Here is a 19,764-nt window from a genome sequence, read left to right on the forward strand (position 1 = left end):
AGAGGGGAGGTTTTTGGGGGCAATTTAGAGGGGGCCAATTCCCAAAAAATAGAGAAATTCCAAGGCCCCAAAACCCCTCAAAATAAGCAGTGATTCACAAGTCACACAACCCCATCACATAACACCTGTGGGGGGGAAGACTAAGCCAATTTTACAAATTTTGGGAGGAAATAACAACAGACACTTGGGTCTTAGCAATTATCCAGCATGGTTATTGCATAGAATTTCGCCAATTCCCTCCAAACGTCCCACCGAAAACACACAATATGTCAAAACAACATATAGATCTTCTAGGACTAGAAGTTCAAGCATTGCTACAAAAGGACGCAATAGAATTAGTACCAATTCAACAAAAAAACACAGGAGTTTACTCACTATACTTTGTAATACCCAAAAAGGACAAAACTCTGAGACCAATACTAGATCTCAGAACACTAAATACCTACATAAAATCAGACCACTTTCACATGGTCACATTACAAGACGTAATCCCACTGCTCAAACAGCAAGACTACATGACAACATTAGATCTAAAAGATGCCTATTTCCATATATCAATACATCCTTCACACAGGAAATACCTTAGGTTCGTATTCCAAGGAATACATTACTAATTCAAAGTGTTGCCATTCGGAATAACAACTGCGCCAAGAGTTTTTACAAAATGCCTGGCAGTAGTAGCTGCACATATCAGAAGGCAGCAAATACATGTGTTCCCGTACTTAGACGACTGGTTAATCAAAACCAACACGCTAAAACAGTGTTCACAGCACACAAAATATGTCATACAAACCCTTCACAGGCTAGGTTTCTCCATCAACTACGCGAAGTCACACCTTTTGCCGTGTCAAACGCAGCAATACTTAGGAGCGACAATCAACACAACAAAAGGGATTGCCACTCCAAGTCCACAACGGGTTCAAACATTTCACAAAGTAATACAGGCCATGTATCCAACACAAAAGATACAAGTCAGAATGGTAATGAAACTACTAGGCATGATGTCTTCATGCATAGCCATTGTCCCAAACGCAAGATTGCACATGCGACCCTTACAACAGTGCCTAGCATCACAATGGTCACAAGCACAGGGTCAACTTCTAGATCTGGTGTTGATAGACCGCCAAACATACATCTTGCTTCTATGGTGGAACAGTACAAATTTAAACCGAGGGCGGCCTTTCCAAGACCCAGTGCCACAATACGTCATAACAACAGATGCTTCCATGACCGGGTGGGGAGCACACCTCAATTAACACAGCATCCAAGGACAATGGGACATACATCAGAGACCGTTTCACATAAATCACTTGGAAATGTTAGCAGTATTTCTAGCGCTGAAAGCATTTCAGCCCATAATAACACAAAAATACATTCTTGTCAAAACAGACATGACAACAATGTATTATCTAAACAAACAAGGAAGGACACACAACACAGTTGTGCCTCCTAACACAGAAAATATGGCATTGGGCGATTCACAACCACATTCGCCTAATAGCACAATTTATTCCAGGGATTCAGAACCAGTTGGCAGACAATCTCTCTCGAGATCACCAACAAACCCACGAATGAGAAATTCACCCCCAAATACTAAACAATTACTTTCAAATTTGGGGAACGCCTCAATAAGATCTATTTGCAACAAAGGAAAACTCAAAATGCCAAAACTTCGCATCCAGGTACCCACAAGATCAATCCCAAGGCAATGCTCTATGGATGAACTGGTCAGGGATCTTTGCATACGCTTTTCCCCCTCTCCCTCTCATTCCATATGTAGTAAACAGGTTGAGTCAAAACAAACTCAAACTCATACTAATAGCACCAACATGGGCGAGGCAACCTTGGTACACGACACTACTAGACCTGTCAGTAGTACCTCATATCAAACTACCCAACAAACCAGATCTGTTAACACAACACAAACAACAGATCAGACATCCAAATCCAGCATCTTTGAATCTAGCAATTTGGCTCCTGAAATCCTAGAATTCGGACACTTGCACCTCACACAAGAATGTATGGAGGTCATAAAACAAGCTAGAAAACCTACCACTAGACACTGCTACGCAAACAAGTGGAAAAGATTAGTGTATTACTGCCACAATAATCAAATTCAGCCATTACACGCATCTCCAAAGGATATAGTAGGATATTTACTACATTTGCAAAAATCAAATCTAGCTTTCTCTTCCATAAAAATACATCTCACCGCAATATCAGCTTACCTACAAATTACTCATTCAACTTCACTATTTAGAATACCAGTCATTAAAGCGTTTATGGAAGGCTTAAAGAGAATCATACCACCAAGAACACCACCTGTTCCTTCATGGAACCTCAACATTGTCTTAACAAGACTCATGGGTCCACCTTTCGAGCCCATGCATTCTTGTGAAATGCAATACTTAACGTGGAAAGTTGCATTTTTGATTGCCATCACATCTTTAAGAAGAGTGAGCGAGATTCAAGCATTTACCATACAAGAACCATTTATTCAGATACATAAAAATAAAGTAGTTCTAAGAACAAATCCTAAATTTTTACCAAAGGTTATCTCACCAATCCACTTAAATCAAACAGTGGAATTACCAGTGTTCTTCCCACAACCAGATTCTGTAGCTGAAAGAGCACTACATACATTAGACATCAAAAGAGCACTAATGTACTACATTGACAGAACGAAACTAATTAGAAAAACAAAACTACTATTTATTGCCTTTCAAAAATCTCATACTGGAAATCCAATTTCAAAACAAGGCATTGCTAGGTGGATAGTTAAGTGCATTCAAACCTGCTATCTTAAAGCAAAGAGAGAGCTGCCTATTACACCAAAGGCACACTCAACCAGAAAAAGAAAGGGGCTACCATGGCCTTTCTAGGAAATATTCCAATGACCGAAATATGTAAGGCAGCAACATGGTCTACGCCTCATACATTTACCAAGCACTACTGTGTAGATGTGTTAACTGCACAACAAGCCACAGTAGGTCAGGCTGTACTAAGAACATTATTTCAAACTACTTCAACTCCTACAGGCTGAACCACCGCTTTTGGGGAGATAACTGCTTACTAGTCGGTGCACAGCATGTGTATCTGCAGCTACACATGCCATCGAACGGAAAATGTCACTTACCCAGTGTACATCTGTTCGTGGCATGAGTCGCTGCAGATTCACATGCGCCCACCGCCTCCCCGGGAGCCTGTAGCCGTTTAGAAGTAGATCTTCAACATTTGTACATTTGTAAATATATTACTTTAACCTTTATTATGTACATACGTATTCATTCCGTTGCATGGGCACTATTACTACACAACTCCTACCTCACCCTCTGCGGGGAAAACAATCTAAGATGGAGTCGACGCCCATGCGCAATGGAATCGAAGTGGGAGGAGTCCCTCAGTCTCGTGACTCGAAAAGACTTCTTCGAAGAAAAACAACTTGTAACACTCCGAGCCCAACACCAGACGGCGGACTGTGCACAGCATGTGAATCTGCAGCGACTCATGCCACGAACAGATGTACACTGGGTAAGTGACATTTTCCATATATATATTCAAACATGCTGGCTAATGTAGCTCAGAGTTGAAAGAAATAGGTTGGAACTGGCCAGTCTCCCAAATTGTCTCCTTCAAGCCCAAACCGTTACCTGCTTGCACTAAAAACATCAGTCTGGTACATTCTTATTGTGCTGACTGCCTACCTCCTCCATATTATGTCCTAGCTCTTTGGTGAGAGAGACTACGAAAACAAGCACAGTTTATAATGTAGAAAAAAAATAGTCCGTCTTTAACATGGCAGTGTCTAACGCTACGATAAAGCCAATAGGCAGCTAAACTGAATCCAAAAAGTAATCTGGAACTGGTGAACACTGAACAACTAATCCAGGTGCAAAGTTGTGCAACACGAAGTCAGTGGTCAGAAACACATATTTTACTACCGGCCATGACCCCAACAATTGTCAGGCTTTGAGCCCACTATATTCCACCACTGACTAGCAAGTTTTAGGACCTCAGGCCGTTCATGCTCAGTAGGGGGCCAACACGTCTGCAGACAGATCCGGTGCACCATCTCGCCCTCCAGTTTCACCCAGCGTGAACTCATCCGTCATGTTCGTAGCCCCGTTGTTGCCATCAGGGTCCACAGGAGCAGCGTCTATTGCCATGGTGGCATCAAATTGTATCACCATTCTGGAGATGTCTGCCTGCTGGACTCCTGCCACCTCCCCTGCTGTCTCGATGCCCCCTCACCCCCATCCTTGGTCAGCTTCTCCAGTTGCCCTTTGCATTTTGCGGCACCTTGTTCAACATTTCGAGCCATTGCCAAACATCTTCAGCGTTATCTAAAAAAATTCAACCACCAACCAGAGATTACTCTCGCTGGCTGGTACAAGAGCATGCATTTCAGACCCATAGTCCGCAGCTACCTCTTGATCTCCTGAAAGGATGTCCTGCTCCCTTGCTTTTGTTGTGAATAGTCTGTATATATCCAGATTTTGTGATTGTCTTAATGTGCAGTGTCCATTTTGTGGGCAGCCTGGAGGATGCTGTCTCTGTCCTTGTAGTTAAGAACACAGACTGTGATCACCCTGGGAGGGGCTCCTAGTGGTGTTCGGGTGACCAGCACCCTGTCGGCGCGTTCAGTGAGGAAACACATTGGAGAAATCTCTTGGCTTCAGCACTTCGTGCACCCATTGTTCTATAAAACGTTCAGTCAATCTCCCCTTGGTCTGCTCAGGGAAGCCAAGCAGCCTGACATTATTTTGTTGTGACAGCACCTCAGCGTCTTCCACTTGTGCTTCAGCTGTCCCTTTTCCTTAGAGGATGTTAGCTATTTGTCTTTGAAGGGTTCCACCTTCTGTTTAAGGATGCCTATGTTCCCCTCAGCTTCCCCCAACAATGTCGGTAACTTTGTGTAAGTCGGCACGGAGGAGATTCACTTCTATGGACACTTTTGATTTTACCATCTAGAGCTGCCCTGGAACCTCTGATTGCTGCCAGTATTTCGCTCTGGGTGGTTCCTCATCAATGGCCGCAGGGCTAGGAGCACTCCTGGGACCCCCAGATCATGTCTGTCTGCAGCAGGGAGCCCGAGATCTGATCTTCCCCATATAGCTAGGCAGCCCTATATTTGCCATAAGGGGCAGTACCTCCACCAGGTAAGAGCATTGAGGCGTGAGGGTAGGGAATGCCCTTCAAGAGATATAGAGCCTACTGTATGCCCCCTGCACCCACAAGGGACCAGATCATCAGTGCCTTCCAAATGACTGCCAAATGCTGAGCCATACTTTGCCCTCACCCCACAAGAGAGCAGTGCAGTATCACCCTTCAGACTGCCATCCACAACTGGGCCTCGCAAGGCGCCACAGGGGGAGAGCTGTCAGTACTCCTAGGCACTGATGCAAGGGGCTCAAGGTGTTGCACAACAATCACCCCTTTGCTCTGGTTGCCACAAGCAAGCTAAACACCACTGTACCTCTGAGTGTGGGGAAGACAATCCTGTCCGCACCCAGGCAGGCTGAAACTCCGGCTCTTGTTGTGCTGCATCCCGGCAGGTCTCGCTGGGAATCCGGTCACAGCGCCATCAGATGCAGGCCTCCAATTTGCACATGGGTGGGGAGTTAGAAGGGGTCCCCCCAGGACGACTGCTTCAGGGATACACAGTTCCCATGTGCCATGCCCCCGCCCAAACTCAAAGCCAGCTCAGTGATCAGTTATCATAGTATTTTTCCCACAATCTAAAGTCGTTGAGTAGGTACGTTTATATAGGAGATTTTAACATTAATAGGGCAGTCCAGAAAGTAATTATTTGTACATTGTTTTACACATATAGGTAGCACTCACCTATACTCTACCCTTCCCACACATATTAGGTTGTATTCTTGAGCTCATGATCTTTGTGCTTAGTTGGTCCTGTTCTTGGAAAGTTTACAAATTAATTGGTTGTTAAAGTTATAGATATCCACTTGATTTTAAAATCTGATTTTAGCTATTTATTACAATAACAAGGACACTAAATTTGCTACTTAAAAAAAAATAAAAAAAAATAGATTTCAGAAATGCGGCTAACCAAAATGTTTAACCTATTGGTTGGTGAAGTCAAATTGTTTAATAGGTTAACAGATTCAATGCTCAAGTAACGTTTGTGGCCTGATTTTGAGTCTTTTCTTTTTTAGAAATAGTAATGGGTGTAGACTTTTGAGTGTAGTAGCACAATATATGTACTTCCAAGGACCACTTTATTTGGGACAAAAAGAAAACTTCTAGGATGCATATCTGTCTTATGATTGAATTAGGGTGGCATACATAAAGTTTTTTTTTTTCTTTTGTCCGCCTTTTGCTGAAAATATAGTGGCACAATGAACAGTAAGGGGCACTGTTTATTTTGCTTTTATGGATCGGTCTTCAGCTTTGATATGCCAACAGGTGAAAGGTAAAAAAAGAAATGGCATAACTTATCCTTTGGTAGGGCAACTATAAAGACTATACCCTTATTACTGCTGATAGATACGACATTATAAATGTACGTCGTTCTTTCTTCAGTAAAAGTTATTGGACAGGAGTGTTCTGGTCCACTAATGTTGCAAAGGGAGACTGAAAGAGGAGAATGAGTAGAGGTTCCACAGAGGCTGCCAGGTAGAGGAGCTACAAAGTGGAACAATAAGTATATGAAAACTGCAGGATGCCCAGCAGGCAGATGTAGAATGGTAAGGGTTGCAGAGCATCTTTTGAGCACATATTTGTTAATCAATTTTCATCTACTGAGTGGCCATATCTTGATCTTATGTTGTAAAGTGATGGCATTCAGGATATGCTGGAAGAATGGCTTTGCACAATTCCACATTGCAGTGTTTAAGTTCCTCTATGGGTTGTACGTTAAAATATTGATCACAAAAATATTACTGATCATAATATGTGGCCTAAATATAATTTACAGAAATATTGCCCTACTGGAAGTCTATTTGCTATTACAAACTCTGAAGAAAAAATGTAATTCTAAAAATATATTTAGGATACTATATTTCTGTCAGGCAATATTTTGGTTGTGATATTTTGTTACTATACCTACTTTCTGACACCTTATAACTTGTCAGTGGGAAGTAAACAGACTTGCACATACTTACAAACAGCTCTCTGAACTGTTCATAAGTATATGTTTGTCTATATTAAGACATTTAGGATTTTCTTCTAGGTAAGCCTCTGTGCCATGACCTAGTTTGGACTATAGATAACTAAAAAAAGACAAGCATTTGCAATGCAATAGGTCTCTCATTTGCTGGAGTTAGATCTATTGGTATTGCAACTGCGTACCTGGACTTTTCTTGCCACATAAATTGGTCAACTTTGCTGCATAATTTGGTCCTCTCTGTCACATAAACGTATCCCTGCATATAACTAAAGCACTTCCATTATCTGCAGCAAAAATTAAAATATTGCCATTATTTATTATATTTATTTATATTAATATTTTGGGCCCCCTAACCTAGTGTGGGGACCCAGAGATGACCTAGACAGAAAGAACATGTCATGCTGACTGTTTTGATGATGGCCCCATTGTCGTAGGACAACCACACAGTGAGTTATGGGCAAAAATGTTTTGTTAAAGGAATGCCCCGCAAAGCATTATGGTGCAAGTTTCCAAGTGCAGTGAATATTGAAGAATATTGACTAGTGCTCAGAAAAGCCCCTAGAGGGCACCACAATAAAAATAATTTGTTTTAGAAATGTGGTCATGTAACCATATAGTCGCCCCTAGAGATCATAACCCCCTGAAAAGAGAATGTCAGAATGCAATGAAATGGAACCGGATATATAGCCCCTAGTAGAAGGTGTAGTGTATTACACATTTCCAGGATTACTAGAATAATATTACAAACAAGGCCCTTAAAATACAAACTGCTCCCAGCTGTAAAACAAACGTTCCAGCCTTGATAGAGTTTAAAATGACACTGAATTGTGGGAAGGGTTATTTTTGGGGGGTCCCCCAGCCTAGTGTGGGGACCCAGAGATGGCCTAGACAGAACCTGTCGTGCTGAACATTTTGATGGTGGTCCTGTTGTCCTAGGACCACCACAGGGTGAGTTATTGGGAAAACGTTTTTGTAAAAGAAATGCCCCGCAAAGTGTTTTGGGGCAAGTTTTCTAGTGCAGTGAATATTGTAGCATCTTGACTAATGCTCAGAATAGCCCCTAGAGAACACCACAGTAAATACAGCATTTGGAAGATACTTGGTCAGGTAACCATATAGTCAACCCCTAGAGGGCATACCACCTGGAAAGAGAATGGCACAAAGTAGTGCAGTATAAATATATGCAATGCTTATATTTAGCCCCTACAGGGTGTAGTGCCTGAAACATGTTTAGGCCTAGCAGGCCTACTGCAATGATATTAGAAAAAAGTCCCTTAAACACATACTACTCCTAGCTGTAAAATAGAAGTTCCAGCCACGAGAGCTTAAAAAAAAACCTGAATGGTTGAAAAGGTTGCTGTTTTGGCCTGCCCCACAGCTTAGTGTGGGGACCCAGAGATGGCCTAGACAGAAAGAGTGTGTCATGCTGAATGGTTTGGTGGTGGTTCCGATGCCTTAGGACTACCACGGACAAAATATTTTGTAAAAGAAATGCCCCGCAAAGCATTATGGGATGAGTTTCCCAAGTGCAGTAAATATTGCAGTATCTTCTGTCCCGCTGTGCCAGGAGAGCCGCATTGAGGATTTTTGTGGTTTTTTTCTGTTTAAAATGCGCCAATTTTTAATATTTTTCAACTGCTAAACTTGTATGTAAGTGGTACTCATGCACAGCGCTCCTCTGAGTCTGCGCTATATGAAACTTCAAAAATAAATAAAAAAGAAGCCCCTTCCAGCTTCCAGGCTTTGGGTGCAGACACCACAAAGAAACAGTTGCATGCCCAAAAACAAAGAAGAGGAAGAAACAACATCCGAATGTGGAGTGCGCAGCAGAGAGGCAAAAGAAAAAAGTACTGCGCCATAGTAAAGTATATGGAAGATTGTGCAATAATCCATGTAACAGGATCAGTGTCCAAGGCGGTAGCAAATCGGCTTCAAGGCTGGACAAGCGTAAAGCATTTACCTACGAAATCAAGGGAATTTTAAAAGGCAGGCCAAGGAACGAATGAAAGTGATGGGCGTGAGGTGGATGTGGTCAAAACCCACAGAAGTAGATTTCAGCATGTCTAGATATAGTGCATGCACGCTGCCTAGGCCCGACCCAAAAATGGAGCGTATTTGACAGTTATGTGCGATTAAAACAAACGTTCTTCATGTCCACGCTAACCAAGGCTAGTAATAAAGCTTGTTTTAGATTGAACATCTTTCCCATTTCAGATCTGGCAAGAATAAGCCTAAAAACGACTGAAGCAGTTACATTATGAATAAATAAAGGGATTGCCCTGCATTACATAGGATGTATAAAGATACTTCTTGAGGATCCCAGTGTGCTTTGTAGAAACTGACAGTTTAGGGGTTCTTGATACACAGGGCAGTTTGCTGTTTGATCCTCGAGCGTCCAATTTTGGTTATTGAGCTACACGCCTTGCACAATATCCAGTACTGCTACTTCTTTGGGGATTTCAGCATTTTCTAAAGATTATTTGCTAATATACCCCCTTCTCATTATTTAAAGCTGCAAAAAAGCGCTGACTACACTGAAAGACCTCATTACAAAAAATAACTTGTTTTGAAAGTGAGGCTCTTTTTCAAATTGCCTGCTTGAATCATTTCTCATATACTCCTGAATGATTTATAAATTGGCATAATCTGTTTTTTGTGTGACTTTTAATTGATTTTCAACATAAACAAAACAGTAAACATCTCAAGCTCCACCCCCCTGCTCGCCTCGTAAACAGCGCATTGAAGCACAGTGAATGGGGACACACATAACCATGATAGGAGGCAAACAGTAAGGCTATATAAATGTAGAAGATCATGGTCACTACAAGCTGAAGCTCTTCATGGATCTGATTGTCCACACATCCAAGATTGTATGGAACCTTTGTGGGGACCCCCCCCTTTGCAAACCAGTTTCTCCAACGCTGCACATACGTCCATTCCGTGTGTGATTGGCCCCTGAGTCTACCTCAGAGTCCATTACTCCCAATAGGATAATCTTGGGTCTAATTTTTAATGGCATAGCCAGCACTTGGTCCATATGCCTGTTGATCGAGGTCCAATACGTCTGGGCCCCCAGATACAGCCATTTTACATGGTAAAATGTGCCTGGAGAGAAGCTGGAGCACAGGTACCAGAGGTCTCCGGCTCCTCCCCAGAACGCCTGTGGTGCATGGGCATAATAAATTCTGCAGAAATATTTGAATTGTATCAGGTGTAGTCTCATGGATTTTGGTAGTGCCCTTGGGGCAATCTGTCTCCCCAACCAGTCCTCTACATCTAAGTCGCCAACATCCTTCTCCCACCTGGAACTCATAGTCTCCAAAGGGTCGGGTGCATTTGTAATCAAAGTTTTATAGAGCCTGGAAATGTGCTCTGGGGATATGTGCTGGAACTCACTACAAAATTACTGTGGGGGTCTCATGGGTAATGCTGGAGCACATATAGAAAATGGGGAGGGCTACCATTTAAAACAGGGCTCCTCAGCCTATCATCGACAGTGGAAGCTTTCATGTCCCATCATGTACGCATCACCAGTGGGAGGACATTCAACAGTCATGGCGACAAATAGGTTCTAAGGTGGATTTTTTCCAGTTGTCTCACAAACTTGAAGCCGAGCCATCATCCGTTTTTAATTTCAGTTTTTCTATTTAGTGTTTGGAAACAGTGGAAACAGTAAAGGTATGAAACATTGTTTGGCAAAGATATATTGCAGGATACCCATACAGTTTTCTAAAAAAGAAGAGCAAACTGGTTGAAAAGACTGTGCTGTGGAAGAAGTAGCTTCCATGAAGCTTGAACTATTCACGGCTGCAACAGATGTTTACAGACCATATCCACCAATATTTGCTTTAAAGAATATGCCTGGATTGCATCAACTTGATTAGGTAGTGACACAATACAAAGAATTGCAGAAGGAGTTACAACAAAATACGTGCAAGACAGGAGGCCCTACTGAAAAGCATAATGTGGTATGGAACCTTAGTACAAAAATATATATATTTTTTTTAACCAAAATTAGAAACCTTGGTTGGTCTGACAATTGTCATTACTATTATTATTATTATTATGCTTATTATTATTATTGTTTTTTTTTTTTTTTTTTGTAAAGCGCATCAGAAATAAAATAATTACAAACATTAGTGGTCTCATTTGTATTATCTTTCATTATTATTTTATTAGTGTACTTCATGCTTTGTCACCCACCTTTCCTTCTGCTGTGTGCTAAAGGCTTATTCCATGTTTGCAGAGAAAACTGAACTGTTACCAGAGAGGGCAACCAAACATATAAGGTCAGTGTGTGTGTTTTTGGCAACTAAATATATTGTTACTGAATTTGTATTCGCCAGGTAGTAACCTCTGAAAGACAAGTTGGCACGCATACTTTATACTTAAACAACAATGCCTTATTTTTATGTTTGGTATAATTCATTCTTGCTTAATCAAATCAAAATATGAGAGAGCCCTCAGGTTGATAGGGCAACCAGGTTTTCACCACTTTATCATGCATGCGCCGCCCACTTCCTCTCATCTTCTGTTTATAAGCATACGCTTATATATACTTCTCGATATAATTTGGGAAATCCTGTCGAGCGCATTTAGTGGGATGTGTGGCTTGGAGCTGAGCAAGATTGCCACTCCTATTGAGGCTTCTTGTTTTTGAGTTACATTCTCAAGAACTACAGTGGATGGTACTGCATAATCTCAAAACGTTCTTGAAACTTAAGTCTGACAGTTGTATACACAGGCTGTAGTGATTAGGACCCAGGAGAACAGGAGTAATGAGTACAATTATTTGTGTTATTTTCACTTCAAGAAGTTAAGGTGTTCAAAATATGAGTAATATTGGTAACCCTGAATATTATTTACCCTGGTAATAATATCTGGATAGCTGGTAAGTCGCAAACCTGAAGGAGGCTGAGAAGAAGGTACCCACTCAGTTGGATAGAGGGGTAGCAGTGGGCAGCTGAAAAGATGCAGACCTACATGGATTAAATATGTAAACTTGCAGAAAGTTCTCCAACTCTTAAGAGAAATACATTGTGAATGAAACAACAAATGTACTATCTGTGAGGATAAACTGAGTACTTGTTGGGCACTGGCATGGATAGTTTACATAATTACAGTAGAAGGGTGAGTTTTGTACAGAGGAATGCAAAGAATTATATAAAAACTCTGTGATGGCGATCCATCTCAACCAGTCATCCAGACACTCCATTAAGAAACCAATTGTTTAACACGTTTCGTTAGTCCATCGTTTGAGGGTTGCTGCTCGATTTATAGCCCGAAGTGCCAAGAGTAGTTAATGATCACAATAATTGTGTTGTGAGATTCTTAATCCGTCATGATCATAGAAGTTAACCCAACCCATGCAATAGTAAAAATAAAACAAAATCTTTTAAAAAATACATTGCCACTTACAGAGCCAATGGAATCTTCTTCTTCTTGAGTATGAAATGAACCAACTTTGTGAAAGAATTGAATACCACCAAAATTATAATGTGTATGGTAGACTGAAGTAAGTCTACCACAAAAATCATAGAGATGGTTGACCTTTGGTCTGATAGATGAGAAAAAGAGTGCAATAACTTCAGCTTGTAGACCCACCACACAAGTTTGTACATAGTCATGTACCTTTTTTTAGGATTTGACTACCAAAAATTCTGAGTAAGTAATTATGTACTGCGCTGTTGGTGTGGCTGTTCAGCAGTTGGAGCTTCATGATACCCACTCAACAGTTTCATTGAAGATATTTGGACAGTATTGAAAGTGTTTGGTTTCCATGAATACATTGGCGTCTAGCAGGATTTTCTTCCAAGACCAATATTTTACTTTCTTGAATACTGAGCTTCTTCACCTTGACTCAAGAATAGATAGTTTGGAGACAAACTTGCTGCAATAGTGCGAAGTATATATGGAGCTGGCGGAGTTGTCTTCATGATCTAGAATTCTGGATAAAGCGCCTGTCTTCTCATGTTTTGTCTTTGGTTGATAATTAAAGAAAAGTTAAACCTGGAGTAAGATAACACACAAAGAGCAAGGCAATTATTTTCACAGCACATTAACCAGGGAATCTCAAGTTTCTGTGATCACTCTGAACCAAAACCGCACCATTAGACCCTTTAAGATAGTATCTCCATTGCTGGAATACATCTTTAATGGCCAATAGCTCTCTATTATAAATGGTATGGCATTGCCTTGCACACAAACAGGGGTCTCTTCCTCTCTTCTGAAATTCTGCAAGAAGCTGAAGGCTTGGCTCTTCAATTAACACTCAGCAGACGACCTTTCACCTGCTCCAGCACCTGGATATACCTCTGGTGAGAAGTTGTGCTTTACATATCCATAGTAAGTGTCCTGGAATACTAGTAAATAATAGGATGCAGAGCTTTGGTGAGTTGATCTTGTTTAGCCAAAATGGCTACAAAGTCATTCTTTAAGTTTTGGAAAGTGTCTTTTTAGTTCTGTTTCTAATGAAAGGGTGCCCCTATTTGGTTAGTTGAGTGATAACAGCAGTAAATCTAGAAAAGGGTGAAATAAATGGTCTTTAGAATTTGGAAAATGCAGCAAACCGTTGGATCTCTGACAGTGTTTGGGGTATCCCATTGGAGAACTGCTTCAACTTTTCCTTGATTCTTGCCAGTTCCTAAGACTAAAATATTATTGCCTAAGAAATGAAGGTCTACTTGAAATCCTATTTCTCTAATTCTGTGTGTAAGGAATTTTCTCATAGGCGCTGTAGAACTGTTTCAAAATGTAATGTACGTTTTAATAAAGTGATGAAAGAATTTAGAATGTCCTCAAAATAAGCTGCAAATAAGATGTCTGTTTTTCAAAAACGTTGTTAATGAAATGATATGTTGCAGCTGGCACATTACTCAAGCTGAATGGCAACATGGTATTTTTGTAGTAGCCGTATTTTGTATTAAAAGCTGATTTCCACTTATCAGGCAAATTCTTACTAGATTGTATGTGCCTCTGGAGTCCAGTTTTGTAAACCAATGAGCAGGTCTCATTTGGTCATGTAAAACAGATGTTAAAGGTAGAGGATAGATTTTGTGAAATATGATAGCATTTAGTTCCCTGTATTTAATTTAGTAAGTCAGCCCCCTGTTGACTTTTGGGATGAAGAAATTCGGAGCTCCTCCTGGTGATGTGGATGAATATTTTGACCAATTTCTCTGAGAGATCCGTTTTTTTTTTAATTTATTTTTTTAAGTTCAGCCGTCTCATTTTGGGCTAGAACATGTGGACGTGGTTGGGCCAGGAAGCAAATCTACTGACCAATCATAAGGTCGATGCATGGGTAATTGTTCCACTACCTTAACTTTAGAAATATCCTCAAACTCTTGGTAGACCGGCAGTAGTTGCTTAACTTTCAGTATGCTTGCTGCCTGTGCACAGGCCACTGCCTTTAGCCAGTTCTTAAGGCTAAAGTTTACCTTAGAGTAATTTGAAAAAAATCCTCTTTTCTTTTGCTAATTCTATTTCAGTGTTATATCCTGGAAACCAAGGTGTATTTAAAGCAATAGTTTAAAAAGATATATATGTTCATATATTATTATAGTTTTGGACAAAACAAAGGTAAAAATAATCGGATAATACTGTACATTATCTCAGTATCTCCAGTTTAAAAACAATTCACTGCATCTCTACAGTTCCCAAAATTGTATGTATAAAGTACATTAAGTTCTGTATGAATGTGCAAGAGTGCTATGAAAAGATAGAATCTAAATTAAGACTACCCTCATTTCTACTTATCTATTTCACATTGTCCAAAATGACTTACATTTTTTTTTTATATTAGGAATGCTGCTTTAGTACACTGATTTTCTCAGTGATTATTACTAGTATATTAAATTAGACATATTTTGGTTTATGTTAAGTTGTGCAAAAAAAACTAGGAAATTCTATGCTAGGTTCAGCTTCATGATTCATACAGTTGTGTTTTGGGTGTAATTCTGTATGGCCCCCAGTTGACTAACTGGTTTTGACTGACATCATGTTGTCAGACATTCTTTTCTGTCATTTACAGTGTCTAAAAACATTCTTAGTATAAAACATAATCATACATTATCACATTTCATTATAAATGTTTAGAATTGATCTGTCAAAATGGGGAGCACCCTGTCTTCCATTCCAGCATTTGTGACCCCAAGGCATCATGGTAAATGTAGTCATTAGCACGAATTTGAATAGAGGTTTGAAAGTTTTTTTCACCATAAGTTGGTGCGGCGAGTGCCGTATCTTCGGACACGTGTTTCTGGCTATTTGGCCGTCATCAGCGAAGAGCAACGTGTGTAGCTTGCGGGGTTGCTTGAAATGCCGCCTTGAAAGTATTTACAGGTTTAAGTACCACTCAAGAAGGCGCACAGGTGCTTCACCCAAGCTCGTCAGCTCAGAGGCTCACGGGAGTGTCCGCACCAACTTATGGTGAAAAACTTTCAAAACTCTATTCAAATTCGTGCTAATGACTGCATTTACCATGATGCCTTGGGGTCACAAATGCTGGAATGGAAGACAGGGTGCTCCCCATTTTGACTGTTGTAATTAAGGCTCCCGTGAGCGCCAATTACATAAACAATTCCCTGGAAAACGCAAAGTGGGAAAGTACCTAATGTGAATACCTACATCTTATTTACATTTGACGCTAATATTAACGTCTTTGCAAAATGGCACTGATAATGTAAAACTAAAACCTCTTCCTAACTAGAAACAATACAGCCATCTGGGGAAGATATAATTAAATAAACGTGCTAAAACAGAGCAATCTAAGTAGTCTTTGGGTGACAGGGGCACAAGTCTGCAATCTGGAAGACTAAGCTAACTCCTGCCCCTATTAATACAAGATAGGATTCACTACACTACCCTTCTCTACTGTGTGCCGCTCCACTAACCACACTGCTATACAACAAGGCTGAAATACATCGGCAATGCCAAAAAGCTCCCATTAGTGAGACCTGTTGGCTTTGCCAATGCTTGCTATGCTTACTCTCCATATTTCTGGAATTTTGTTTTGTATGTATTACAGCTTCATACGCTGGAGTAAGAATAGGAGTCCATAGAGTGGTGTTTAGCTTTAATATATTTGCTGATAGACCTTCCAGACATTTATTTATTTTTTAAGCTTCTTTATTAGTTGTTACATTTCTTTTATATATGGAAACCATACACCCTGTGCAGTATTAACTGTAGCTTAATGTATTCCTTAGGCAAGTGTCTATTAGTTTCAGCTGCTTGTTTCCTTTGATATATAATTAACTCAGACTTCTTCAGCAGAACTTGCTTCCATCTTTTTCATACTTCCAAGTGGCAGCCTGATAAAGTACAAATACACTTTTGATCTGTTTTCACATAGGAAAGCAAAGACAGCCATTCATTCCTTTTCTTTTTTAAACAATATTGCACTTCTGAGCGCCTTTCGGTGTTGGTTCCTGTGTTTATGAATGTGTGGTCTAGGCTTATCTTGTGTTTTTATTCAGGTTGGCACTTTATTTTTCGCAGAGATGCTTTTTTTTTTTTCTTTTTCAAGCAAGTATCTAGCCTGGTATACTCAAGTTGTTTTCATTATCCAATTGGATAGTTAGACCCTTCTGTTATGTTGAAATCACCCAACAGTAGTATATTTGATGAGGCAGATTTAGTTTCTATTTGACCAATTACGAGAACAATATTTTTTAGTAGTTTATCTTGGTTTTCATTTGGTGAGAGAGAAACTCGCACTGCAATCAGATTTTGATGCTTTTATTTTTTGAGTTTTAAATTTCTTCAAACCGGCAATCATTACCGTGGTAAAATCTGTGAATTCCTTTAAAATTCTCACACTTAAGACCGTTTAAGCTGTCACTAATAAAATCAATCCTTCTGCTGGATCACAGAATTTACCTTTAACTGCTTTGCTGTTGTACACCAAATAATCCTTTAATACTATGATTTATTTTGCCACTGATTCTTGCGAAGAATCAGTCATCTTGTTTTCTTTCAAGTGTGATTTTAGTGATTTCCAATTCCTTTTAACACCTAAAATATTCCAAGACAAGAGTACGAACAGCCTTAATAGCTGGAGAGCTGCAAAGTTTAGATACTGAGGTCCCAGGGTAAATTGGAGCTGCAGCCCAGTTCTAGTTCTGGGCATTCACTATGCTGTAAAAATCTGCCTAATTGTTTTAGTTCTAGTTTAATTTGTTCTCTAGCAGCATCACAGGGATTTGTCTTTGTGTTAACCTCCATTAATGTAATCATTCCCTCATTGTTATGCTATGAGTGTCCTACTGCCGCTGAAGAGCCTGTCCTGTACATTTGTCTTATCATAATTTTCATGTCATAGCCATAGCATCCATTGATTTTAGTAATTAATCTACCACTAGTTTCGAGTAGAAGCACACTGATGCATTAGGCCAACACAGTATATGTTCTTGATCATACATAATTCTAATGATATTGCTCTGGTCTGGTCTCAATTAAGTTTTGAGAGCCTCTAGACTGCATGCAGAATTGCAAGGATTCCAATGTGCAAAAATGTTATCAAATTGTAATGCTGGAAGTCATCGTGTAAGGTGCATGGATGATCTGAAATTCTTCTTGTTGGTCCTTCCAACATTTCCTGTCTTTCTGGACTGTCTTCTGTTCTTCCTCCGATAGCTGTATAAGTATGCTCCCTACTAAATTCACAGTATCAGATTGTTTTGATATCAGACTTCTAGCTGCTCATTTTCTGTCTGAGATCATCATTTTTAGGTTTTGCCACCACGGTGTACGCTTGCGTGCTGTGCTTGCAAAGTCTTTTGTTTAAAAAAAAAAAAATATATATATATATATATATATATATATATATATATATATATATATATATATATATATATATCTTTAAGGGAGCTCCGAACCTGTTCATTTCTTACCTCTGCTTACCATTAGCTCGCTCAACACCACTATACTTAAGATTGGCTGGCTCCCCGGTGGGTCTCATTTACTTGCATCCTATTGGTCAGCAGCTCTTTACTCACAATTGGCTGGCTCCCCGTGGGTCTCTTTTCCTTGCTCCCGATTGGTCAGCGCTCCTCCAGGCCTTGGCTTCCTGCTTCTGGGCTTGGGGCCTTTGTCAATGCTTTGGCGCTTGCACAGAGTACTTCTTCAGGTGGCCAGTGTCCTTCCTCTGACCACATTCTTGCCCATGTGTTTTTTTTTTTTTTTTTAACTTTAACAAACACACTCTCCATGAATGCATGTGCCCACCAAAGCCTACTAGCTATGTTTTTCCTGACCTTTGTAAATCCACTCCTGTTTGCCCAAACGTCCCTGCCCCCATCCCTGTTGTATTGCTTCCCTCTCCACTCTACTCCCCCCTCCCATTGTACACCACCCACCATGCACCCTCTGGCCCTCATGTCACCTTCCACACCTCCCCCTGCTGTTTACAGGAACGCTTTGTCATGGCTCCCTCGTTTAAAGATGTTGCACAGGAACACGGGCTGCTGTAAAACATGGCTTACAGTAAATAAAAACAAAGCCCGATAGCGGGTTTAATGCTGGCTGCGCCGTAGCACTCATTTGATGTACTTTAAACTGTTACACAGCAGCTCATGCTGCTGTGTAACATCTTTAAAAGGTACTGACAATGCAAATAGGTCTCGCATAGGATAAACCTGTTAGCTATGCCAATGCTTGTTTCCATCTTCTTCCGTCGAGATACCTTCCAGAGAAGCTATTTCACTAAATGTATTTTCATCATTCTACCTCTAGCTAAGGTGGAGGCATTATCTTGCCACCGTTATATAACGTGAACTCAACCCAAAGTTATTGGAGCACTTTACATGACTACCAGTTACATTACAGAATGACAGTCATATTTATTTATTTTTAAGGCACTGGGAGATTGTGATTTGCCCAGAATCATAGGATGCAGAGACTTGAACAAGGTTTCCCAGTTCCAACGTTCGCAGCACTGGCCCTGTCTAGTCCTAGTACTCATCAACCCTTTTTTGTGTAATTTGTTGCTGCTTCTTCCTCTTTAGCTTGTGAAGACCCCTCAGTTGTTTGCTACTTTTAAAAATCGAAAGATGTCCTTAGTTTCTGGAGACCCTGCTTCCTCGGTCATTGCCATCTTAGTATCATAGCTGTCATACGTTGCCTTGTCATCATTTGCGTTCGTCTCATGATGTTTATTTCCCACAAATGACTGACCTTGTACAGTTTGGTATCAGTGGCCTCTCTGGATTAGGAATTCTGATTAAGCTGACTGTACGCTTTGAGTCATTTTGTGCACCCTTTTCATCCCGATAAATTGGTTGCTATAAATGGATGTAAATTGTTCTCGCCTTCTTGATGTTTTTCTGGAATCTTTTTTTTCCACTTGTGGTTCTTCTGGTTTTAAATCCAATAAATAATACAGTATAGCTAAAATAATGTTGATGTTACAGTCTGAGTCTTACAATACGTTTTCCGGGATGGTTTCTTGGAGGTTTTGGTTTCTTGTAATCATGGGCGACTATTCCATTATGCCTCAGTCAGTTTTCTCCTGAATCCATACACCTTCTGAGAGACATACTGCGTTCACTACAAACGCACTAGCATCTTCAACTAACCAATCTGCCACATAAGGGAAGGAGGTTTCATGGTGATGTTTTTGGTTGACTTTGGAT

At 40.4% G+C, this 19,764-nt stretch overlaps 1 protein-coding gene across 15 annotated transcripts in view; it reads left to right on the forward strand.

Annotated features, from left to right (window-relative positions):
• Nucleotides 1-19,764, forward strand: part of SON (SON DNA and RNA binding protein) — a 519,974-nt gene that overhangs the window by 42,788 nt on the left and 457,422 nt on the right. For 8 of the 15 annotated variants that reach the window (XR_011194616.1, XR_011194617.1, XR_011194615.1 and 5 more), the window contains exon 3: nucleotides 11,309-11,418. The exons of 4 other annotated variants lie outside the window; for them this stretch is intronic. Coding sequence is in view for 6 of the 11 variants with exons in the window: in XM_069202473.1 (XP_069058574.1) it covers nucleotides 11,309-11,418 (110 nt within the window). In the remaining 5 variants the exon portion in view is untranslated. The remainder of the gene's footprint in view (nucleotides 1-11,308; nucleotides 11,419-19,764) is intronic. 3 more of the 15 variants (XM_069202481.1, XM_069202480.1, XM_069202475.1) reach the window with 2 other exon arrangements.

The sequence above is a fragment of the Pleurodeles waltl genome, chromosome 8, assembly GCF_031143425.1.
Source record: "Pleurodeles waltl isolate 20211129_DDA chromosome 8, aPleWal1.hap1.20221129, whole genome shotgun sequence".
Classification (NCBI taxonomy): Eukaryota; Metazoa; Chordata; class Amphibia; order Caudata; family Salamandridae; genus Pleurodeles; species Pleurodeles waltl.